The 23,859-nt window shown below is 56.5% G+C and overlaps 1 protein-coding gene across 4 annotated transcripts; it reads left to right on the top strand.

The window, feature by feature from the left end:
* The first annotated feature begins 93 nt into the window (after positions 1-93).
* AKAP8 (A-kinase anchoring protein 8) lies at positions 94-23,676 on the top strand. Of its 4 annotated transcripts, none has more exons than XR_008447429.1 (14): positions 94-248; positions 3,917-3,955; positions 5,383-5,415; positions 7,253-7,532; positions 8,386-8,986; positions 10,040-10,184; positions 11,284-11,328; positions 13,643-13,739; positions 14,050-14,191; positions 16,046-16,139; positions 16,968-17,098; positions 18,948-19,043; positions 19,193-20,631; positions 21,927-22,063. XR_008447429.1 is itself a non-coding variant. In XM_054051852.1 (14 exons), the coding sequence occupies exons 1-13, from the start codon at positions 230-232 to the stop codon at positions 22,428-22,430; spliced, it is 2,226 nt and encodes a 741-aa protein (XP_053907827.1). In that variant the 5' UTR covers positions 95-229; the 3' UTR covers positions 22,431-22,448; positions 23,547-23,676. The 4 variants fall into 4 exon arrangements, 1 of the variants encoding a protein (XP_053907827.1); XM_054051852.1 differs by lacking the exon at positions 19,193-20,631 and adding an exon at positions 23,547-23,676 and having other exon boundaries at positions 95-248; positions 21,927-22,448; XR_008447430.1 differs by having other exon boundaries at positions 96-248; positions 20,439-20,631.
* Positions 23,677-23,859: the final 183 nt, after the last annotated feature.

Raw genomic sequence — 23,859 nt, 5'->3', positions numbered from 1 at the left:
GAGGGCTCTGTCGCTGAGCGCGGCCAATGGCAGAGGCGGAAGTGGCGCCTCCGGGCGGTCTCGGCCAATGACCGCTGAGAGGGCGGGGCCTTGGAGCGCGGCCAATGGGAGCGCGCGCCGGGGGGGCCGCCGGGGCCCAACGGGCGTCGGTCGCTCCGCGCGTGCGCCGCAGTTTCGGCGCTGAGGGGCGGGTGGCGGTGTCGGCTCTGCCGCGGGCCGCAGCGCAGCGATGGAGCCGGGATACGGCGGTAAGTGCGGGGGAGGGAGGGGCGGGGGACGCCATTGCTCTCCTCTACCTTCCGTAGTAGCGGCGGTTTCGCCTTCCCGCGGCGACCGGGAGTGGCGGGGGGGGCGGCCGCGGGGCGCTAAGCCCCTACGGGAGGCTTTAGCCCCGCCCCCTTTACCAGCCTCGCACGCTGATTGGCGGAGCTGACTCGTCCCTTTGACGGGCGGAGGGGGTATTTATACCCTTGTGGGAGGCGCTCGCTCCGCCCCTTTCATCGCTGCTGCGACACTGATTGGCCCCTTTGGCGGGAGGGGGGTATTTATACCCTTACGAGTGGTGTTAGCCCCGCCCCCTTGCGCCGCCGCGTGCGCTGATTGGCTCAGCTTGACGTCAGTAAGCGCTGCGGCGCTATGATTGGTTCTTTCTGGCAGGAGTGGAGTTAACAGTTTCTACGGTCCGCGTTGACCACGCCCCCTCTGGGCACCGCACGCACTGATTGGTTGAGGCTGACGTCACTCACCGCTCCGGCGCCGCTGATAGGCGGGCGTGTCTGAAGGGCGGGGCTCCCTCCTCCTGCCTTTTATGGCGTTGGGGGGCGGAAATGGCGCCGGGCCCATTTCTAACGACGACACAAAATGGCGGCCGCGCGGCTCCGCCTCCCGCGCTCGGGGCTCGGCCCGGAATGGGCGCTGAGAACTCCTCGTTCTTCCCTTTCCTGAGGGCCAAAACCATCTGGGTGTGGGGGGTAACGCTAAGCAGAAATCTCGGCTGCGTGGAGGATGGGGTGGGAGCAGCGTGAGGAGAAGGGCCGGGGGTGCTGAGCGGGGAGAAGCGCTGTGAGGTGGCAGAGGCGGGAGGGGCCTTCCCGGAGGGTGGAGGGCCGGGAAGATCCCGGGCTGCATCCAGAGCCGCGTGGGCAGCAGGGAGGGAGGGGATCTGCCCCTCTGCCCCTCGCCGACACCTCAGCTGGAGGAGCGGGTCCAGCTCGGGGATCCTCACCCGAAGGAGGAGATGGAGCTGTTGGAAGGGGCCCAGAGGAGGCTCCAAGGATGCTGCGAGGGCTGCAGAACCTCCCGCCCGAGGCCGGGCTGAGAGTTGGGCTCGGTCAGCCTGGAGAAGGCTCCCAGGAGACCTTCGAGCAGCTGCAGCCCCTGAAGGGGCTCCAGGAAAGCTGCGCAGGGGCTGTTCCCAAAGGCTCGTGGGGATGGGACGAGGGGCAGCGGCGACAAACTGGAGAGGAGAAGATTTGGGGCTGGACTTGAGGAGGAATTTCTTCACCATGAGGTTGAAGAAACCCTGGCCCAGGTTGCCCCGAGGAGCCGTGGCTGCCCCATCCCTGGAGATGCTCACGGCCAGGTTGGATGGGGCTCGGAGCTCCTGATCCGGTGGGAGGTGTCCCCATGGCAGGGGTGGCACCGGATGAGCTTTGAGGTCCCTTCCAACCCATTCTACGATTCTGAAGGCCATGAGCACGCTCCGAGCCTGGGAATCCAACCAGATCCTGGGCTGCACCCAAAGCCGTGGGAGCAGCAGGACGAGGGAGGGGATTCTGCCCCTCTGGAGAGACCAAACCTGGAGCTCTGGGTTTAGTTTTGGAGTAGTCAACACAGGGAGGACATGGAGCTGTTAGAGCGAGGCCAGAGGAGGCCCTGGAGGTGATGCGAGGGCTGGGGGACTTCCTGTAAGAGAATAGGCTGAGAGTTGGGGTTGTTCAGCCTGGAGAAGAGAAGGCTCCAAGGTTAGAGCGACCTTCTAGGGTGGAAAGGGGTTCCAGGAAAGCTGGGGAGGGGCTCTGGATCAGGGATAGGATGAGGGGAATGGTTTTGAGCTGCAAGAGGTGAGATCTTGGGGAGCAATGTTCTTCTGGGAGGGTGGGGAGGTCCATGTTGCCCCGAGCAGTGGTGGCTGCTCCATCCCTGGAGGTATTCAAGGCCAGGTTGGATGGGGCTTGGAGCCCCTGATCCCGTGGGAGGTGTCCCCGTGGCAGAGGGTTGGAGCTGCATAGGCTTTGAGGTCCCTTCCAACCTAAACCATTCCATGAACCCACCTCAAACTGTTGAAGCAGTTCTCCACGTTTCTCAAACTGGTTTTTTTTGAACCAAAGTGTGGCTCTTTGCCTTCAGATGAGACTCCAGCAGCAAAGCGAAGGGCGACTCACTCGACCAAGAGCAGCGTTTCCATACCTGACGATCATTTAAGTCAGGATTTGATAAATAAAGCCGCAGCGATGTCGGTTTTGCCTCTTATCCTATCCCTAACGCCCGTGTTTTCCATTGTTCATCTTAACGTCGTGCTGTCGTGACCTATCAACGAGCTGGATTTCCCGGTTCCCTCTCTCTGCTTCCAGTTTGGTGGAGATCCAAAGCCCGGCACCTCTTTCACCCCACTTTTAGATGTTCTTTTTTAAGGATTTTACCTATTTTTCAACCATAACAGCAAAGCGGGAAACCGCGATGAGATTAAAACCACCTTCGTTCTGCGTTGGATCTTCTGTCGGTGCTGGTTTCTCTCTACCAACAGCTCAGTGAGTCTGGATAAAAAACTCGGAAGCGTTTAGGCAGCTGAGTGTTATTCCCAAGAAGGATTTTACTGGATTCATGATGTTAAAGGTTGGATCTTCCATTTGCTGTGTAGAACTATGAGTAGATCCAACCCTCTGAGCGCGCTGGAGCTCCGGAAGACTTTAGTTACGGACTTCTACTCTTCCTTAGAGTAAAAATGGATGAGTTCTTGGAGATTTGGGGGTTTAGGGATGAACCTCTGGAGGTTCAGGTTGGAAAAGGCGCATCCGTGTTGTGGTTCCTGCTTTGCTGGTGCCGTGGTTTCTACAGGATCTGGCGTTGTCCAGCTCTCCTGTGGTTTATTCCTTCTTCCAAGTGTTGGGAGATGCCGGTTCTTGTGCACATAAGGTGGTTTCCCAGGAAAGAAAGAAAATAGGGAAGAGGGAGAGGTGTCCTGCGTGTCCATCAGGGGAATTGGATGTGATCGGAGGGGCTGCGGGGCAGAAGCTTTGGAAAATTGGGAGCTGCTGCCAAAGGTTTGGCACCATCAGGGGTTGTCTCCAAAGAAAGAGGAGTTTGGGAAAATCAGGGATTGATTCCTGAAATGGAGGAGTTTGGTGAATTTGGTGTCCAAAGTATGGAAAAGCGACGTGAGCCTCAGAAGCTGGAACGAAGGAAATGCGTTTGGGTGGGATTTGCTGCTTGTGCCGGTTCTTCCTCAGCCGGAGAGGGTTTGGGAGGGAGGAGAAGGCACCAAATGGAGGGGAAAATACGGATCCCAGAGGGAAAGAGAAGGGAGAAGTTTCTTGAGTCATACAATAGCGATGCTCACCTTGGATCAGGGATGAGGATGTTCCGTATTCCCTATGAAAAGGATACCTCTGCTGGTGTCACACCCTCAAAACGTCCGTTCTCGATGCTGTTTCAGCCCTTGGGATGGTTTATGCTGGAGATTTTCTCCTCTAAAAGGGTTGTTTTGCAGCACAAGTGCTCCCTCCACTGGATTCCTCTTCCAAAACCCATGGCAGGCGTTAATTCCAACCTGGAATAAAGCTCCAGGCTGTTCCTCCCAAACCATCTCCAGGCTGGGGTGAAAGTTGTGCCGAGCTCCAGAGCCGGGGTGGGAAGCAGCAAACTCACGGTCGTGGTGGGACGATCCCTTCTGATGGCTCTTTCCTTCTCCTTGCAGGATACGGCACTTGGAGCGCGGGGGCCACCAACACCCAAGGTGAGGCTCGGAGAGAAAAGCACGAGTGGGAGCTCCGGGTTGGGATCAGAGCTCGGGGTTTGCTTCTTTCCAGACAGGACATATTGGTTGGACTCAATGATCCAAGAGATCTTTTCCAACCTGGTCATTCCATGATATTATTCCAGAGGGAATAATAATAATATTCCATATAATTCCAGAGGGACCTGGACAGGCTGGAGAAGTGGGGCTGGAGAACCTCAGGAGGTTCCCCAAGGCCACGGGCAAGGTCCTACCCCTGGGTCGGGGCGGTTTCCATCCAGGATGGGGGATGATGGGATGGAGAGCAGCCCTGAGGAGAAGGACTTGCGGTGCCGGTCGAGGAGAAGCTCGACGTGAGGCGGCAACGAGCGCTCGCGGCCCAGAACCCCCCCGTGTCCCGGGCTGCATCCAGAGCCGCGTGGGCAGCAGGGAGGGAGGGGATCTGCCCCTCTGCCCCTCGCCGACACCTCAGCTGGAGGAGCGGGTCCAGCTCGGGAATCCTCACCCGAAGGAGGAGATGGAGCTGTTGGAAGGGGCCCAGAGGAGGCTCCAAGGATGCTGCGAGGGCTGCAGAACCTCCCGCCCGAGGCCGGGCTGAGAGTTGGGCTCGGTCAGCCTGGAGAAGGCTCCCAGGAGACCTTCGAGCAGCTGCAGCCCCTGAAGGGGCTCCAGGAAAGCTGCGCAGGGGCTGTTCCCAAAGGCTCGTGGGGATGGGACGAGGGGCAGCGGCGACAAACTGGAGAGGGGCAGAGTTAGGCTGGACTTGAGGAGGAATTTCTTCCCCGCGAGGGTGGGGAGCCCCTGGCCCAGGTTCCCAGAGGAGCCGTGGCTGCCCCATCCCTGGAGATGCTCACGGCCAGGTTGGATGGGGCTCGGAGCTCCTGATCCGGTGGGAGGTGTCCCCATGGCAGGGGTGGAACTGGATGAGCTTTGAGGTCCCTTCCAAACAGGTGGGGTGGAATCCCGTGGGACCAGGGTTTGGTGGCGCTGGGGTGGGCTGGATGAGCCGAGAGAGCTGTTCCAACCTTCCTAATTAATCACAGAGGACCGAGCGAAGCTCTCCCATGTTTCAGGAACCACCGGAACCCAACCCAAACCAATTCTTGCTGCTCCCACTGCAGCCAAAGCCACCGCGAGCCCTGAGCGCCCACGGAACTCACCCGGGTTGGATGAGGCTCTGAGCTCCTGATCCGGTGGGAGGTGTCCCCATGGCAGGGGTGGCACTGGATGGCCTTTAAGGTCCCTTCCAACCCAAACTATTCAATGATTCTATATTAAAAAGGTCGATTATCCCTTTTATCCTCACAGTGGGCTCGGAGGAGCCCCACCTTCTCCCTGTCGCAGTTTTAGTAGCGTTTAGGTGGGCAATATCTGTCTCTGAGCTTTTACCTTTGTTGCTGAACCCCTTTTTTCTCTCTCCCGCTCAGGTACCTACGCCACGAACGCCCCGAGTTGGCAAGGTGGGTGTTGAAACTCCTCCGGGATTGGGGTCAGAGCTCGGGCTGTGCCAAACGGAGCTGTTTTCCACCTCACAGACTGGAATTCGGCGTAAAGCACGTGGTGGAGCTTCGAAACCGCTGCTCCTCACTCATTCCTTCCTTTATTTCATGCTGTGGTTGTGGCGTTTCCCTCTACCAGGGGAGCAGCTGCCACCCATCAGCCCTTAAAGCGGAAAAATCAGCTCCTGGATGGAAAAAGTTCACTTATTTTTCATCTCTCTTTCTCATTTCTCGGATGCGCGCGTTCATAAACTGGTTTTACTGGGATTCTATGGTTTTTCCCCTCGAATCCCAAGGCTTTCCCGGGTCGTGAAACCTGATTTGCTTTCACTACTAAACTTTTCCTCTTGGAGCAATTAGCTAATTAGCGTTGATTTGGATTGCAGGGCTGTTTAAAGCCAGTTTGAACACATTCCCAAACAAAATTGGGAGAGCGTGTTTGAAAACTTGATTTCTTTGGTCATTACAGTGTAAAATCGAGCAGTGCCTGCCAGGCTGTGGGTTCAGACCTTCACCGGAAGGAAATGAGGGGTTTTCATAGAATCATAGAATGGGTTGGGTTGGAAGAGACCTCAACGCTCATCCAGTGCCACCCCTGCCATGGGGACACCTCCCACCGGATCAGGAGCTCCGAGCCCCATCCAACCTGGCCGTGAGCATCTCCAGGGATGGGGCAGCCACGGCTCCTCGGGGCAACCTGGGCCAGGGTTTCTTCAACCTCATGGTGAAGAAGCTCCTCCTTAAGTCAAGCCCCAAATCTTCTCCTCTCCAGTTTGTCGCCGCTGCCCCTCGTCCCATCCCCACGAGCCTTTGGGAACAGCCCCTGCGCAGCTTTCCTGGAGCCCCTTCAGGTGCTGCAGCTGCTCGAAGGTCTCCTGGGAGCCTTCTCCAGGCTGACCGAGCCCAACTCTCAGCCCGGCCTCGGGCGGGAGGTTCTGCAGCCCTCGCAGCATCCTTGGAGCCTCCTCTGGGCCCCTTCCAACAGCTCCATCTCCTCCTTCGGGTGAGGATTCCCGAGCTGGACCCGCTCCTCCAGCTGAGGTGTCGGCGAGGGGCAGAGGGGCAGATCCCCTCCCTCCCTGCTGCCCACGCGGCTCTGGATGCAGCCCGGGACACGGGGGGGTTCTGGGCCGCGAGCGCTCGTTGCCGCCTCACGTCGAGCTTCTCCTCGACCGGCACCGCAAGTCCTTCTCCTCAGGGCTGCTCTCCATCCCATCATCCCCCATCCTGGATGGAAACCGCCCCGACCCAGGGGTAGGACCTTGCCCGTGGCCTCGGGGAACCTCCTGAGGTTCTCCAGCCCCACTTCTCCAGCCTGTCCAGGTCCCTCTGGGTGACATCCCGTCCTTCTGGTGTGGAACTGCCCCCCTGGGCTTGGGGTCACCTCCAAACGGGCTGAGGACGCCCTCGATTTCACTGTCGAGATCATTGATGGATATATCAAACAGCAGTGGTCCCAGTCCGGACCGCGCATCCGCTCTGGCTTTTCTCCCGTTGTTTGTGCTGCGCAGACGGCTCCGGGTTCCGCAGGATTGACTGAACCTGTTCCAAAGCAGCGGATCCAACCAGCAGCCCTCGCCTTCTCCCGTGAAAATCCCCCAGAGCAGGAAGAACCTTGGGCTTTTAGGGCCACGCAAAGTGGAAATCTTTGGAATTGGCTCTTTAAGACTCCAAATGTCCTTGACGGGAGGTGAAATCCTTGCCCAGTGGGATCTGTTGGCCTCCAAACTCTTCCTCCAGGTCCTGATGTCTTTATAATCTGGGATTAACACGGTTTTCCTCTCTCTTTTCCTACCAGGCTATGAAGGCTATGACTACTACAACCCCCAAACCACTTCCGCCAACACGGCGGCCACGTACAACTACGCCGCAACCTCCAGCGGTTGGGAGACACCTAAAGCTTCGGAGCTGAGCCTCAGCGCCGACGTCGGCGCCACCATGTCCGTCCCCTCCTACGGCACCGAGACTTCGGCCAACGATAACTCCGATTCCATCATCGCCAAAATCAACCAACGGCTGGATATGCTGTCCAAGGAGGGCAGCGGCGGTGCCGGGGACGGCATGGACGACCAGGAGAGGTGACTCTTTAATTTGAATCATTCAAAATAATCAATTTTAATGGCTTTCAATTCAGATTAAACCGTTCGAATTGCACAGGCGCGATCCGGTCTGGAAAACGAGCTGATTTTTAACCTGTCCTTGTACGCGTGTGTCTCCGTTTCACGTCACCAATCTGATGTGGGAGCAGTAAAGCAATGAAACGCTGTTGAGTTTCAATTCCTAGATGGAAGGAGCTCCAGGGCTGGAAGGATTAAACTCAATTCCTAGATCCTACAGAGGGATTTTCTTTCTAGTTGTTAGGTTTCTTGATGTATTTTTGTCCTCTGGATCCCTTTCTTCCCCAGTAATCATTGATTTTCCTCCCGCTGGGATCAATTTGGCCCGGCTGGAGCCTTGTTTTGCAGTAATCGCTCTTTGCTGCTGCGGTAACAACGCAGACCCTGATGGGAGTCGCTGTGTAAACGTGGTTTTGCTTTTTCTGTGCCGTTCAGCGGCGGCGGCCAAACCCGGTGCTGAGGGGTTTGTCCGCATTAATCCACAACTCCGGGACGAGGAGAAGCACTTTTGACCTGGGGAAGCTTTGAGATCGGCACTTCTGCTGACAAACCACCGCTTGGAGGGGTTTAGTGCTGGGAAATCAGTGGAATTGTGGCATTCCTGCTTGGACACTTGAGCAGCAAACCACAATTCTTTGCTATTTACTTATTTTCCCTGGAAGGTGAAGCGGGATACGGGAAGTGATGGCTACACGGGGTTTAAAATGATTTTTATTCCACGTTTTCTGGCCAAACGCATTGGGATTGTGACCAAAGCGGTGGTGGGGGATGCACAGGGATGTTCTGATTGCTGACGCCGTCTCTTCTCACACAGCTCTTTCCGATTCGAATCCTTCGATTCATACGACTCGAGGTCTTCGCTCAACGACCGTGACATGTACCGATCCAGCTATGACTACGGAGAAGTCGGAACCGACCGGAACGATTCCTTCGGGAGCCAATTTGATAACCGTAGGGATCAATCTCGCAACCGAGGAAACAACTACGGGCTGATCCGAGGCCGAGCTCAAAACCGCGTTCAAAACCGCGGCCGTCTGAACACTTTCAACCGCTCCGACCACTTCATGCCCTCCTCCAGCTCCGAACGCCTCTCGGCTCGTTGGAATGAGTTAAACTACATGGGTGGGCGTGGGATGGGAGGGGCCGGATCCAACAGGCTCCCTTCACTCTTTTCCCAAGCCCTCGTTCCCGATTACAGCGACTACGGAGATTATGGAGATTACGGTGACTACGGCGATTACGGGGATTACGGGGATTATGGCGATTACGGAGATTACGGTGACTACGGAGACTATGACTATGGCATGATGGGGATGTCGGGAATGGGACGGTACGGGAACGTCCCGTATGGAATGGGGAGGCAGCGAAACAGAGACAGGATGGGGACGGTGCCCTGGCACACCAACACGCTCACGGTAAGTCGTCACTGTCGTTTTCTTGCTTCGAATCATAGAATCATAGAATAGTTTGGGTTGGAAGAGACCTTAAAGCTCATCCAGTTCCACCCCTGCCATGGGGACACCTCCCACCGGATCAGGAGCTCCGAGCCCCATCCAACCTGGCCGTGAGCATCTCCAGGGATGGGGCAGCCACGGCTCCTCGGGGCAACCTGGGCCAGGGTTTCTTCAACCTCATGGTGAAGAAGTTCCTCCTCAAGTCCAGCCTAACTCTGCCCCTCTCCAGTTTGTCGCCGCTGCCCCTCGTCCCATCCCCACGAGCCTTTGGGAACAGCCCCTGCGCAGCTCTCCTGGAGCCCCTTCAGGCACTGCAGCTGCTCGAAGGTCTCCTGGGAGCCTTCTCCAGGCTGACCGAGCCCAACTCTCAGCCCGGCCTCGGGCGGGAGGTTCTGCAGCCCTCGCAGCATCCTTGGAGCCTCCTCTGGGCCCCTTCCAACAGCTCCATCTCCTCCTTCGGGTGAGGATTGCCGAGCTGGACCCGCTCCTCCAGCTGAGGTGTCGGCGAGGGGCAGAGGGGCAGATCCCCTCCCTCCCTGCTGCCCACGCGGCTCTGGATGCAGCCCGGGACACGGGGGGGTTCTGGGCCGCGAGCGCTCGTTGCCACCTCACGTCGAGCTTCTCCTTGGCAGACACCGCAAGTCCTTCTCCTCAGGGCTGCTCTCCATCCCATCATCCCCCATCCTGGATGGAAACCGCCCCGACCCAGGGGTAGGACCTTGCCCGTGGCCTCGGGGAACCTCCTGAGGTTCTCCAGCCCCACTTCTCCAGCCTGTCCAGGTCCCTCTGGGTGACATCCCATCCTTCAGAGGGGTCTGGACAGGGTGGAGAAGTGGGGCTGGGAGAAGCTGAGGAGGTTTAACAAACCCGCGCTCCAGGGGCACTAACACAGCTCTGGAACCATTTCGTAGCCAAAATATGTCACAAGAATTAGCGGAATGGTGGAAAACTTGAATTTTTAAGCTTTTGTGGTGCCTCAAGTTTGTTGATACAACTGTTTTCTTCCCCTTTTAGCCCAAGAGAAGAGGTTTTCGAAACCGTTCCGGAGGGCGATCAGACAGTGAGGGAGGAGGAAGGAAACGAAAGCAGTCACAAAGCGGAGATGAACCGGATGGCAAACAGGCCAAGACGGACAGCGAGGGAGACAACACGGAGAACGGTGCGAGCTCATCCTCCCCCCCGATATCATAGAACAACCAGGTTGGAAAAGAACTCGGAGCTCATCGAGTCCAACCATACCTATCTGCCACCAAACCATGTCCTTAAGTACCTCCTCTGCGCGTCTTTTAAACGCCCCTAGGGATGGTGACACCGCCCCGGGCGGCCTCTGCCGGGGCCTCAGGACCCTTTCGGTGAAAAATCTTTTCTTAATGACCAGTGTGAGGCTCCCCCGGCGCAGCCTGAGGCCGTTCCCCCTTGTTCTGTCCCTGGGGAGAGGAGCCCAACTCCCACCTCTCTTCAGCGTCTTCTCAGGTAGTTGTAGGCAGTGAGAAGGTCTCCTCTCAGTCTCCTCCAGGCTGAACATCCCCAGGTCCTCCTCAGATTTGTTCTCCAGGGCCTTCACCAGCTTCGGTGCTCTTCTCTGGACGCTCCAGAACCTCAACATCCTTCTTGGAGTGAAGGATCCAAAACTCAACTCGGTATTCGAGGTGTGGCGTCACCAGCGCCGAGTCCAGGGGCAGAATCCCTGCTGGCCACGCTGTCTCTGATCCAAGCCAAGATGCTCTTGGCCTTCTTGGCCACTTGGGCCACCGCTGGCTGACGTTTAGTTGGTGTCAACCACCCCCTCCAGGTCCTTCTCCTCCAGGCAGCTTTCCAGCCGCTCTTCCCCAAGCCTGGAGCTGCTCGGGGTTGGATCCCGAAGCGCAGGACTCGCCGTTTGGCCTCGTTAAACCTCCTGCCATGGGTCCAGATCCCTTTGGAGAACCTCCATATCTTCAAACAGATATTTTCCACTTTCTCCTCGTTTTAGAGTTTTACTCTCAGAGTTTTACAGCCATTCGTTTGAGTCGTTAGCGTTGTTCAAACCCTCCCGCGACTCCACGGACTCTCTTAATTCCTTTATTTTGTGGCCTGGGAAAAGACGTGGTGCCCGCGGTGAGGATTATCTGAGCAAAAAGGAGGTTTGCGGAGGTGCAGAGGAGCTTTTTGCCGTTCCTCACGGGGCCTGAATCGCTGTCGCAGCGTGTGGGGATTCATCGGGGGGGGGGAGAAACGGATCCCAACTCCAGCTGAGTGGTTTCTCTTGTCCACAACAGATGAGGGCGACGGGGAGGAGAAATCGGGAGATGAAGCTGACAGAGGTGTAAGTACCCTTTTCTCATCATTCTTTCTGGCAGGTGTGGGAACGTTGAACTGCTCGAGGAGGTTCCTCTGTGCTTTTTTGCCACACTGGAGGGGTTAAAATCCCCCAGAAATAGGGGGTTGAGCCCATATATTGCAAAGGCGTTTACTCCATCCTCTCCTGAGCCCTTCCGCGGGGATCGCTGGCAGATCCGCTTGTGCCAAAGTGCCTGGAAAGCACTTGGAAGTGGGAAAGCGGCGATCCTGCGCTTGTTCCTCTGCTGCTGCCATGGCTCCGTAGGGCTGAACTCTGAGGAGCGGCTGTTTCCGTTCCGGCAGTCGCTCTGCCGGACTGGATGGAGGTTGTTGCCGTTTGGGTTCCTGGTGTAACGTTGGCCCTCGTGTTTCCCAATTGCCCGGCCTTTAAATTGTGAGCGCGAGAAGCGATGCCGTACGAGCTGATCGCTGGAAAAGAATTTGTTTGTGAACATGAATAAAAAGGGACACTTAATCCACAATTCATTAATCCATAATTCATTAATCCACAGTTCGTTAATCCACAATTCGTTAATCCCTGGCTTGGTTGGAGACTCTTGAAACTTCCACATCCCCCTAAATAACTCCTGAACCTTTTTTGTCTTTCTCTTTTCCAGGAGAACGGGCGCTGGGGAGATTTGATGGAGGAAGATGAGGTGTTACCCCCTTTCATGCAGTCCTCCTGGATTCCTCCTGCTCGGAATCCGTCTGCTTCACCTCAAAGTTTGGTTGTTTTGGTCAAAGCTGGTGCAGCTCCTGCTGTGATCCGTTCCCGGGTTGGGCCTCTGGCACAGCCTATCCTGTGCCGCTCCGGTTAGCCGAGAGGTGCCAAAACCGCTCCTCTCCGGAGGTTCCCGGATGTACAGATGGATCTTTTGGCCATGACATTTGTTTCTCCAGCGTGGAGGGCGGCGGTGAGGACGCAGATGTCTCAGCGCAGGGCAGAGCAGGAATATCGTAAACTAAATAATCCTCGGAGGCTTCGGTCACTGGGAGAAAACCCTCTTCGGGTTTGATTTTTTTTCCAATAGAAGCTGTATTAGAATTCTGATTTAAAACCCTGTGGTCCAGAGCGGCAGAATCCACAACAACTGGTTTGGGATTGGGATTTTGGGGAAGGGAACATCAACCTCAAGCACTTTATGCTTCCTGCGTGACGTGATGTGGCGAAAAACCACGCGTGGGGTTGCTCTTGCTGCCTTGGGTTGTGTTCCAGACGGAAAACGAGCTGCGGGTGGATGTTAAAATCCTGGTTTAAGCCTCCCTCTGATATCTGGGTCTGGTGTCCAGGCGTCAGGAAGGACGTGGAGCTACTGGAGCGAGGCCAGAGGAGGCCCCGGAGATGATCCGAGGGCTGGAGAACCTCCTGTAGGAGACAGGCTGAGAGTTGGGGTTGTTCAGCCTGGAGGGGAGAAGGTTCAGGGAGACCTTAGAGCACCTTCCAGTAGGAAAGGGGCCTCCAGGAAAGCTGGGGAGGGGCTCTGGATCAGGGATAGGATGAGGAGAATGGTTTTGAGCTGAAAGAGGGAAGATTGAGGTGAGATCTTGAAGAGAAATGTTCTCTTGGGAGGGTGGGGAGGCCCAGGTTGCCCCGAGAAGTGGCTCCTCCATCCCTGGAGATGTTCCAGGCGAGGTTGGATGGGGCTTAGAGCCCCTGATCCAGCGGGAGGTGTCCCTGCCCACGGAAGGGTTGGAATTGGACGGGCTTTGAGGTCCTTTCCAACCCAACCCATTCCATGATTCTCTGAAAACGGTGCTGGTGAATCATTACCAATTCCGGTGGGGCTTTCAGAGCTCCGTCTCGTGACTTTCTAACCCAAAGTTCTGCAGGGATTGGGTTCTTTTTTAGCTTTCCCATTCATTCTCAAGGAGTTCTTAGGAAGGCAGAATGAGGAACGTACCCCCAAACCATCCCAAGGAAGCTGAGCTTCCTTAAGGAGCGTTTTCAGCCTTGTGGGAAAACGTGAACGGGGGGAAAAAAGGAAATATGGGAAGGAGCGGCTCCACCTGAGGGGAAAAAAGGGATCTGCAGCAGTGTAAAAGTCAAGCTGTTTTCTCCTGACGGCACGTCCTGGTGGAGTGGGAAGCAGCGGAGAGGAGGGATTGGGTCTTAGAATACTTTAGATCTTGGAAAGAGGCTCCTAATTCCCGGTAGTCAGAAGCTGCGTTGGGAAAGGGAGAGTTTGTGACTTCCCGAAGCTAAGAGTGAAGAGGAAACCAAGGAATTTGGGTCCTAAAACACTTCAGCCGTCGGATTGGGAAGGCAGTCATTCCCATTTCTCTCCTTCCCTTCACCAGCATCTGGAGACGGCTGTGAAGACGACGATGAGGAGGTGAAAAAGAAGAGGGAGAAGCAGCGGAGAAGAGACAGGATGCGCGATCGTGCTATGGACAGGTGAGGAAAGCCATAAGCCAGGCCGTTCCCAAGGAATATTGACCGATGTAGCTCTCCTGTTAACGTGGGACAACTCTGAGCTCCTGGGAGGAGGGTTTACGGGGCTCCACACTGCGATTCCAGCAGCATTTCTTGCTTTTCTTGGCTCTTTTAAGACGATGCAGCGTTCGATACGCAGGCGAGGGTGGAGTTTCCCCTTCCAGAGGGTGTTTTAAGGGCTGGTCCTACCACCTTGCTGTTCGGACGGTCACATCTTGATGTTCTTCAAGCCTTAAAAGAGTTCATTCGCGGTTCAAATTGCTCCCTTTAGAATCCAGTTTGCCTGTTCCGTCTGCAAGTTCCGCAGTTTTGAGGAAGAAGAGATCCAGAAGCATCTCCAGAGCAAGTTCCACAAGGACACTTTGCGATACATCGGTACCAAACTCCCAGATAAAACCGTTGAGTTTCTGCAGGTGGGTAGAGAATTCCCGGTCCAGTTTTGCCTTCCCAGGTCCAGTTTTGCTTTTCCCAAGCCCAGTTTTGCCTCTCTCAGGCCAAGTTTTGCCTCTCTCAGGCCCAGTTTAGCCTTTCCCAGCCCAGTTTTATCTTTCCCAGGTCCAGTTTTACCTTTCCCAGGTCCAGTTTTACCATTCCAGGCCCAGTTTAGCCCTTCCCAGGCCAAGTTTTACCTTTCCCAGGCCCAGTTTTGCCTCTCCCAGGCCCAGTTTTACCTTCCCAGGCCCAGTTTTACCTTTCCCGGCCCAGTTTTATGTCTCCCAAGCCCAGTTTTATGTCTCCCAAGCCCAGTTTTACCTCTCCCAGGCCCAGTTTTACCTCTCCCAGGCCCAGTTTTACCTTTCCCAGGCCCAGTTTTACCTTTCCAGGCCCAGTTTTGCCTCTCCCAGGCCCAGTTTTACCTCTCCCAGGCCCAGTTTTACCTCTCCCAGGCCCAGTTTAGCCTTTCCCAGGCCCATTTTTACCTTCCCAGGCCCAGTTTTACCTCTCCCAGGCCCAGTTTTACCTCTCCCAGGCCCAGTTTTACCTTTCCCAGGCCCAGTTTAGCCTTTCCCAGGCCCATTTTTACCTTCCCAGGCCCAGTTTTACCTCTCCCAGGCCCAGTTTTGCCTTTCCCAGGCCCAGTTTTACCTTTCCCGGCCCAGTTTTACCTTCCCAGGCCCATTTTTACCTTCCCATGCCCAGTTTTACCTCTCCCAGGCCCAGTTTTACCTTTCCCAGGCCCAGTTTTACCTTTCCAGGCCCAGTTTTACCTCTCCCAGGCCCAGTTTTACCTCTCCCAGGCCCAGTTTAGCCTTTCCCAGGCCCATTTTTACCTTCCCAGGCCCAGTTTTACCTCTCCCAGGCCCAGTTTTACCTCTCCCAGGCCCAGTTTTACCTTTCCCAGGCCCAGTTTAGCCTTTCCCAGGCCCAATTTTGCCTTTCCTAGGCCCAGTTTTACCTTTCCCAGGCCCAGTTTTGCCTCTCTCAGGCCCAGATTTACCTTTCCCAGGCCCAGTTTTATCTTTCCCAGGCCCAATTTTGCCTTTCCCGGCCCAGTTTTACCTCTCCCAGGCCCAGTTTTACCTCTCCCAGGCCCAGGTTTACCTCTCCCAGGCCCAGGTTTACCTCTCCCAGGCCCAGTTTTGCCTTTCCCGGCCCAGTTTTGCCTCTCCCAGGCCCATTTTTACCTTTCCCGGGCCCAGTTTTGCCTTTCCCGGGCCCAGTTTTACCTTTCCAGGCCCAGTTTTGCCTTTCCCAGGCCCAGTTTTGCCTTTCCCAGGCCCAGTTTTGCCTTCCCAGGCCCAGTTTTTGCCTTCCCAGGTTTCCCTGCAGACTGGAAGGGGTTGTAAATCCATCCCCATGCAGCCCCCTGCTTCGTTAACTCATATTAACCCATCACCTAATGACATCCCTTGACATGACGCTCTTTCCCATGAGTTTTCCTGTTGGGAGAGCGCCTTGATTGGCTGAATTGGAAGGGAATGACTGGGAATTGCTATCCTAGAGACGATCCTTGTCATCTACACACCCGGAGCTGAGGAAATGGAGATAAAAACCTTTCTTTTCGTTTATCTTCTTTTCCAGAGGACTGATATTTGCATTTTGGGGGCCTTTTTCGAGGGTTTGGGGTTTCCCACAAGGAATCGGATGAGCAGTGGGTTCTGTTTGGCTCCGATTTGGATCTTTCCAGCTCTTGATGTGGGATGGGAAGGGGAAAACAGTTCTTTTATCAGCTGCCGGTGTCCTTGGAGAGCCCGTTTCCCTTCGGCGTTCCTCGCTTATCCCGCTGCATTGAGGGAGACGTCAAGTTTTGTCCTTTTTCCCTCTAGGAATACATCGTCAACCGGAATAAGAAAATCGAGAAGCGCCGCCAGGAGCTGACGGAGAAGGAGGGCACGAAGCAGAAACCGGATCCTTTTAAGGGTGAGCGTCTTACACACTCCTTCGGTGCTGGAAAAACAGATGAATATCGCTCCGAGAGGGAATTTGTGCTTGGAATTTGCGTCTGGGTGGCTCAGCGGTAGGTTTGGGGTGAGGTTTTGCTGCTTTTGTGTTAGAAAAGATCTTGATGGGGAAGGGGCGATGCCCTCCTCCGGTTCTACAAGCAGCAGGGAAGCTCGCTCAGCACCCCAGGTACTAAAATTAGGTGAAAACTCCCTGGAATTGTTGATTTTTCCTGCTGTTTGGCTCCTGCCACCGGATTCCGTGTTGGATTCTAACATTAAAAGAAAGCAGCAACGCTGAGCTGCTGCTCAGAAGTGCGACGGGGGAAAAAAATCTGCTTGGCCTGAGCAGTGTCCGCGTCCCCGTTGCCGGGTTGGTGTTGGGAGGAATGAGTTCAATTCAGCTCTGGAACGTCGTGAGCGGAAAGCCGGAGCCTGAGTAGGGTGGAGGAGAGAATCCGGAGCCGGGGAAGCTCCAGTTGGCCTTTGCACCTTCAGTAAATGGCTTTTCGGAGGGGCAGGCTGGTTTGGGGAAGAAAACAGCCTCAGGAAAGGCGATAGGAAAGCCTCAGGAAAGGCTGTTATCCCCGTCTCCCTTCCTCCTGCACTTGGATTTTCCTCCTGCACTTGGATATTGTGTCCGAACGATCCATTCTAGAGCAGAGAAACTCTCCTTGGGGCAACGCATGTGAGTTTTGGTCTGGAAACAGGAACTGGAAGGAAGGAAGGATGGAGGTGGAGAGGGTGGAAGGGTGTTAACCAGCCAAACGTCTCCTTTCTTTGGGCTTTCGGCTCCTCTGCGCCGTAGGGATTGGCCAGGAACACTTCTTCAAGAAGATCGAGGCGGCTCACTGCATGGCGTGCGATATGTTGATCCCCGCGCAGAACCATCTTCTCCAGAGGCACCTCCGATCCGCCGACCACAACAGGAACCGCAGGGTAAGTAGCTCAACTGGCTTTCCCAACGGGAGCGTTTCGGCTCTGCCACGGTCAAAGGACGCGTCCGTGTGCTCCAGGATTGTTTATGGCTTCTAAAAACCTTGGGTGGTCCTGGCTGACAGCCCAAGGTGAAGCTGCTGAGCTGCTGGTGGGGGGCGGGGGACAAGGCTGCAGGGTTGGTTGTGCGTGGCCAGCACGGAGAGAGGGCATTCGGCCTCTTCATTCCTCTCGCTGAGACCTCAGCTGGAGGAGCGGGTCCGGTTCTGGAATCCTCACCAGAACCCAACCCAACACCCAAGGTGAGGCTCAGGGATAAAAGCACGGGTGGGAGCCCCGGGTTGGGATCAGAGCTCGGGGTTTGCTTCTTTCCAGACAGCGCAGGACATAGTGGTTGGACTCAATGATCCAAGAGATCTTTTCCAACCTGGTCATTCCATGATATTATTCCAGAGGGAATAATAATAATATTCCATATAATTCCAGAGGGACCTGGACAGGCTGGAGAAGTGGGGCTGGAGAACCTCAGGAGGTTCCCCGAGGCCACGGGCAAGGTCCTAACCCTGGGTCGGGGCGGTTTCCATCCAGGATGGGGGATGATGGGATGGAGAGCAGCCCTGAGGAGAAGGACTTGCGGTGTCGGCCGAGGAGAAGCTCGACGTGAGGTGGCAACGAGCGCTCGCGGCCCAGAACCCCCCCGTGTCCCGGGCTGCATCCAGAGCCGCGTGGGCAGCAGGGAGGGAGGGGATCTGCCCCTCTGCCCCTCGCCGACACCTCAGCTGGAGGAGCGGGTCCAGCTCGGGAATCCTCACCCGAAGGAGGAGATGGAGCTGTTGGAAGGGGCCCAGAGGAGGCTCCAAGGATGCTGCGAGGGCTGCAGAACCTCCCGCCCGAGGCCGGGCTGAGAGTTGGGCTCGGTCAGCCTGGAGAAGGCTCCCAGGAGACCTTCGAGCAGCTGCAGCACCTGAAGGGGCTCCAGGAAAGCTGCGCAGGGGCTGTTCCCAAAGGCTCGTGGGGATGGGACGAGGGGCAGCGGCGACAAACTGGAGAGGAGAAGATTTGGGGCTTGACTTAAGGAGGAACTTCTTCACCATGAGGTTGAAGAACCCCTGGCCCAGGTTGCCCCGAGGAGCCGTGGCTGCCCCATCCCTGGAGATGCTCACGGCCAGGTTGGATGGGGCTCGGAGCTCCTGATCCGGTGGGAGGTGTCCCCATGGCAGGGGTGGAACTGGATGGGCTTTGAGGTCCCTTCCAACCCATTCTATGATTCTCTGAAACGGGAGGAGATGAGAAGCGAGGTGAATGGAAAAAAAAGGATATTAGAAAGGATTGCTGGCCTTTTCTGGGGTTCAGCAGGGCACGCCGTCCAGGCAAACAGTGCAAACGCACAGAGGAGAGACTTTCTCTTCAAGATTCGCTAGAAATTAAAGTCAAAAGTGGCCTCGAGGGTGCTTGGGGGGTTGGCAAATGAGGTGGAATTGGTGACTGAACAGACAGAAACTGGAGAGAGGTTGTGGGAACTGCAGAGGGGGTCGGGATGAGGAGGGCTCAGCGCTGCGCATCCCTTGGACTGATCTCTATCTGTATTTGTGTGACGTAGTTGACGTGGATGTTTCTCTCCTGGGCCGATCTGGGCATTTAGGGGGCGTTCCTGCTGAGGCCAAACCATTTTGTTCTCCCGGTAGTGGAAGAGCTGCGGGTGCTCCCTCGCATCCCTTTTTTTTTTTGTGTTCTTTTCTGGGATTTGGGATCAAAGCCTTCCAGGAGGAGGAGGGAACGCAACCTCTGGATCCACTCTCTGAGCTCAAACTCTTCCCTTCTTGGCCTGATCCCAGTTTTGGTTCCTTTTCAGATGGCGGCGGAGCAGTTCAAGAAAACCAGCTTGCACGTCGCCAAGAGCGTCTTGAACAACAAACACATCGTAAAGATGCTGGAAAAATACCTCAAGGTGAGTGAACGAGGGAGACGGCAGCTCCCGCCGAGGTCCCGGAGCAACCAGAGCCGCGTCCTGCTGTGCCGCACGGACGGGAGAAGCGGAGCTTTTGCTCCACTGCAGTTTTCTTTCTGCATCTCGAGTCCGGTTTGTCTTCTCTGTAGGCACTTTCCCTCTTCTTGTGTGTGTGTTTTTCCGGAGCTCGCAGCCTGTACTCGCTGCCTCCTTCCCAGGTGCCGGGTAGATCCGTTCCGGAACCATCCAAAGCTGAAAAGGAATTAAAGGAACCAAAGTAGCCAAAGGAGCTCCAGGTTCCCAAAGCCGCTGTGCGCGTGAGGCCTTGGGGAGGCCTCCGATTCCTCCCCGGTGCAGGGAAAGCAGCGGGTGGGATGGGAAGGCACCGTTTGAGTCCTGCCGGGATTGACTCCGATGTGGACGGCTCCTGGCCCGCCTGCTGGCCTTGCATCAGGGACGGAATGCTTATCTCGTTAGAGCTGAGCTCTGGTTTATCTCAAAGAGCTGAGCTCCGGTGCTCCGGGCAGCGCGTCCCGAGGTAAGGGGAGGCCATCCAGTTTCTAGGAGCCGGAATGCTTTCCTTAGCCCCCTTTTTTTCCTCCTCTTCCTTTGGGAAGTGGCAGAGATCGCCCCAACCGATCGTCTGAGCCGGGATGGAGCACGAGGAGAGGTCGGGGTAGGGTTGGCTTAAGCCTAAAGCAGCGTGTGGAATGACGAAGGCCGGAAGGCAAGCGCGGTCTTGGCAGCGTTTGGGGGGTTTTCCGCTCCGTGCGGGAACGTCGCTGGGCGTGTGTGCTGAGCCTAAAGCACCTCGCGGTATCCGCGGGTCCGGCGTGGGTTTAACGGGCGAGGTCTGCATCCGAGAGAGGAAAGGTCGCAACCTCCTCCACCAGGCGAAGAGGAAAAGAAGCGCTTTTGGCTACTTGCTTGTTCCCTGGGAATCCGGGAACGGCCCAGGATCCGGCAGGAGAAGCCCTTGTGTGCAGCCAAGGGCGGGCAGATGCCGACACACGGCCCCCTACGGGGGAGCAGACTCTTTCCCCTCGCCCACCGGAGTCCCGGTTGGGAATGTGGCCCAAACCTGGACGGAGCTGGCTCTCGTCAGGCCCGGTCTGTGCTCAGATCCATAAAACTGGCGACTCCGCTTTGGGAGTCCGGGGGAACGGAGCCGCTGAGCTGAGCGTGCCGGCGTGGGATGGCCGTGTCCCTTAAACCGCTCTTGTTCCTCTTGACCAGGAGGGTGAGGGCAAACCCCACCCGAGAAGGAGAGAGCCCTCGGGGCAGAGGAGGTGCGAACCTCCAGGATCTCTCCGAGAGATTTAAACCATAAATAAAACTCCCCTCTCCCCAAAAAGGCCGGGACCGCTCAAGTGCAACTCCGTCTACCCCTGCCAGGGTCCGCAGGCACGGCCTCCTCTCCTCATGAGCTCCGGTATCAAAGGCTGCCGGCAGAGCTAACTGCATCGGCACGGGACCTTTGGCCAGCGGCACGAGGAGATCTTCGGATCCATCCCAGCACGGGCTCCGTATCATTCCCAGGTGCAAAACCAGACTGAAAAGGGGTGGAAGGAAAATCTGAGGATTCCAGGTAAATGCCAAGAGCCGCCTTTGCCGTGAACGTTGCCGGCAAAACCTTCCCGAGCAGGAAGGCCGCATGGCCGTTAGTTAATCAAGACGTGGCCGCATCAGTTCTTGACCATCGGCCTCACGATTCCTCCTCGGAGGGATGGGCGGGACAGCTCGCCCGTCCCGTGGGAAGCCGTGGCGGTCCCCACCACGAGTGGGCTTCGCTCCCCCCGGGAGATTATCCCGGTGACGTCGGACGTTGGGGTCCAGGGCGCTGGTTTTGTTCCCCCCCTCCGTCACCTCCACGGGGCGGGAGCCTCAGCCGGAGAAGATGAACGTTGAGGTTCCTCCTCCACCTGCATGGATCTTCCCAACCCGGTGTGAGTCCGGGAATCTCCACCCCCACAGTGGGGTGGGAAGGAGTTGGAGAGCATTTTGCCTCCCGCTTGCCAGAAAATCCCCCCCAAACTCCCAGCTCCGCTGCGGCCGATCAGATTCCAGGCGAGGTTTCCGCCACCTCTTTCCCGGCCCGGTCTGTGGCGGTGACCTGGGAGAGGAGGGGAAAAAGGGAATTCCAGGAGCAGGGTTTGTCCCCGGATGGCAGCCAGGGGCGCGTGGGGCATCTCCTCTCTGGCCAGGACAGGGATGGAGGGCAGCAGCTCCCGGTTTCGGTGCTCCGAGCGCTCACCCCGCTTGTCGGCGGAGCCCCCTGAGGCGCGGGGGGAGCCGTGCTCGGATCCGTTGCCAACCCGGATCAAGGTAACCACTTCCAAACCCAAACGTAGCCAACCCAAACTACCCAAATCCGCAGGGTCTTGGTGTTCCCGGAGACCCCTCCGGGGGCGGGAGGAGGGCTGCGAGGTTGCGACCGCGTCTGGATTCCTCCGTCTCCCGACACAACCAACCAGGCGAAGGGAAAGCCTGGAAGCGTCGCTGGCCGGAGGGTTGAGGAAATTCCTTTTGGATTTTAATCGTGTCGGTTAAACCAAAATTCCTCCCGGGTGAGGAGCGGAGCCGATTAGCGCCGGCACGCTCCGGCGGCAGCACCGGCACGGCTCTTCCTTAGCGCAGGGTCTGTCCCCACCACGCCACGCAAGGAGGGTTTTTTTTTTGCGGATCTTTTCCACTCCTCCCTGGCGTGAGATCGTTTTTCCCGGTGTTCTTCGCTTGCTGCAAATCCTTTGGGATTTTCCACAATGGATTGTAGTTTTTCCCATCCTTTTAAGACTCGGCCGTCGCCAAAAACGAACCCTCTGCCACTTTTTTTGCGTTGCGGATGACTCCTTGTCTTTCTCCTGTCTCTTTTTTTTCCCGCAGGGAGAAGATCCGTTTACGGATGAAATCGCAGATCAGGAGGTGGATGAAGCTTTGGATGGCGGCGACGGCACCGGGGAAGGAGTGACTGAAACCGCCACTGCGGAGGTTGCCCAGGAAGGCGAAGGAGGAATCGGAGAAGCTCCGGAAGCGGCAGAAGCTTCCCAAGAGTTTTCCAAACCTGAGGAATTCCTTAAAAATCTGGGCGAGCCGGATCAGCCCCCCAAACCACTTCTGATGCCCCCGTTCCTGCAAGATGATGAGCTGGAAGCAGAAGAGACGACATCGGAGGCGCCTTTGGAGGCGACGGCGCCATCAGAAGCTTCGGAAAAGCAGCCTCCAGCTCCGGAAAATCCTCAAGAATCAGCCGTTTCCCCCCAAAATGAACGTGAGGGTTGGGCAGGCAAAGAGGAGGAGGAAAGCAGGAGCGCGGTGGCAGGCGGCTGCGCTGAGGAAGACGAGGAGGCGGCGGCTCCTCCAGCAGCTACGGAGCCGCAACAGGAATAATAGGAATATTTGTAGAAGGTGATGGTTTAATCCCTAATTTTTGATTTCTTCTTGGAGTTTTTCACCCCCAGCATCTAAATTTGCCTTTCCCGGGCCTGGTTTTTACCTTCCCGAGCCCAGTTTTGCCTTCCCGAGCCCAGTTTTTGCCTTCCCAAGCCCAGTTTTGGCCTTCCTGAGCCCAGTTTTGCCTTCCCGGGCCCAGTTTTTGCCTTCCCGAGCCCAGTTTTGGCCTTCCCGAGCCCAGTTTTCACCTTCCCGAGCCCAGTTTTGGCCTTCCCGAGCCCAGTTTTGGCCTTCCCGAGCCCAATTTTGCCTTCCCGAGCCCAATTTTGCCTTCCCGAGCCCAGTTTTGGCTTTCCTGAGCCCAGTTTCTGCCTTCCTGAGCCCAATTTTGCCTTCCCGAGCCCAGTTTTGGCCTTCCCGAGCCCAGTTTTGCCTTCCCGAGCCCAGTTTTGGCCTTCCCGAGCCCAGTTTTGGCTTTCCTGAGCCCAGTTTTCACCTTCCCGAGCCCAGTTTTGGCCTTCCCGAGCCCAGTTTTGGCTTTCCTGAGCCCAGTTTCTGCCTTCCTGAGCCCAATTTTGCCTTCCCGAGCCCAGTTTTGCCCTTCCCGAGCCCAGTTTTGGCCTTCCCGAGCCCAGTTTTGCCTTCCCGAGCCCAGTTTTGGCTTTCCTGAGCCCAGTTTTCACCTTCCCGAGCCCAGTTTTGCCTTCCCGAGCCCAGTTTTGGCCTTCCTGAGCCCAGTTTTGGCCTTCCCGAGCCCAGTTTTGGCCTTCCCGAGCCCAGTTTTGCCTTCCTGAGCCCAGTTTTGGTGTTCCAGAGCTCAGTTTTGCCTTCCCGAGCCCAGTTTTGGCCTTCCCGAACTCAATTTTGCTTTCCCGAGCCCAGATTTGGCCTTCCCGAGCCCAGATTTGGCCTTCCCGAACCCAATTTTGCCTTCCCGAGCCCAGTTTTGCCTTCCCGAGCCCAGTTTTGGCCTTCCTGAGCCCAGTTTTGCCTTTGCTTTGGGCGTTAATTAAGGGGAGGGACCTGGCTGCTTCGTTAGGAAGCATCCCTGATGTTTCGTTCATCCTATTAAGATGAATTTCTTCCCATTTTGCCGATTCTTTCTTGTTTCAGGACGAAGAGCGTGGAAAACAGGACTGTTCGGAGCGAGGCGCCGCCTGCGGGTTTGGGGGAAGTTTTAGAGAAACAGGAAAGGTTTGGAAAAACAATAAAAGCATCGATTCCATCCCGGCGGCTCCGTGGGTTTTAAGGGCAGTGGGAGCGTGGTGGGACGGAGCCGTGGTCCTTCCCTCATCCCTTCTGTCTTCCCCACGCTGGAAATGCACAAATTGAGGGATTTTTATGTCAGTATTTCCCCAAAAGTGGGATTTTTCCAGTGGGAAATGCATTCATTTTCATCTCCGTTACCACCAGAGAGCTGTGGCAG

This window comes from Cuculus canorus, chromosome 30 (assembly GCF_017976375.1).
Source record: "Cuculus canorus isolate bCucCan1 chromosome 30, bCucCan1.pri, whole genome shotgun sequence".
Classification (NCBI taxonomy): domain Eukaryota; kingdom Metazoa; phylum Chordata; class Aves; order Cuculiformes; family Cuculidae; genus Cuculus; species Cuculus canorus.
This window is presented reverse-complemented; position numbering and strand designations above follow the sequence as displayed.

What these genes read in the sequence shown, in the direction of transcription:
- AKAP8 (XM_054051852.1), top strand. An exon ending in AAACCGTTGAGTTTCTGCAG is followed by an intron (nt 14,192 to 16,045) that starts GTGGGTAGAGAA and finishes TTTTCCCTCTAG; the next exon opens with GAATACATCGTCAACCGGAA. An exon ending in TGCTGGAAAAATACCTCAAG is followed by an intron (nt 19,044 to 21,926) that starts GTGAGTGAACGA and finishes TTTTTCCCGCAG; the next exon opens with GGAGAAGATCCGTTTACGGA.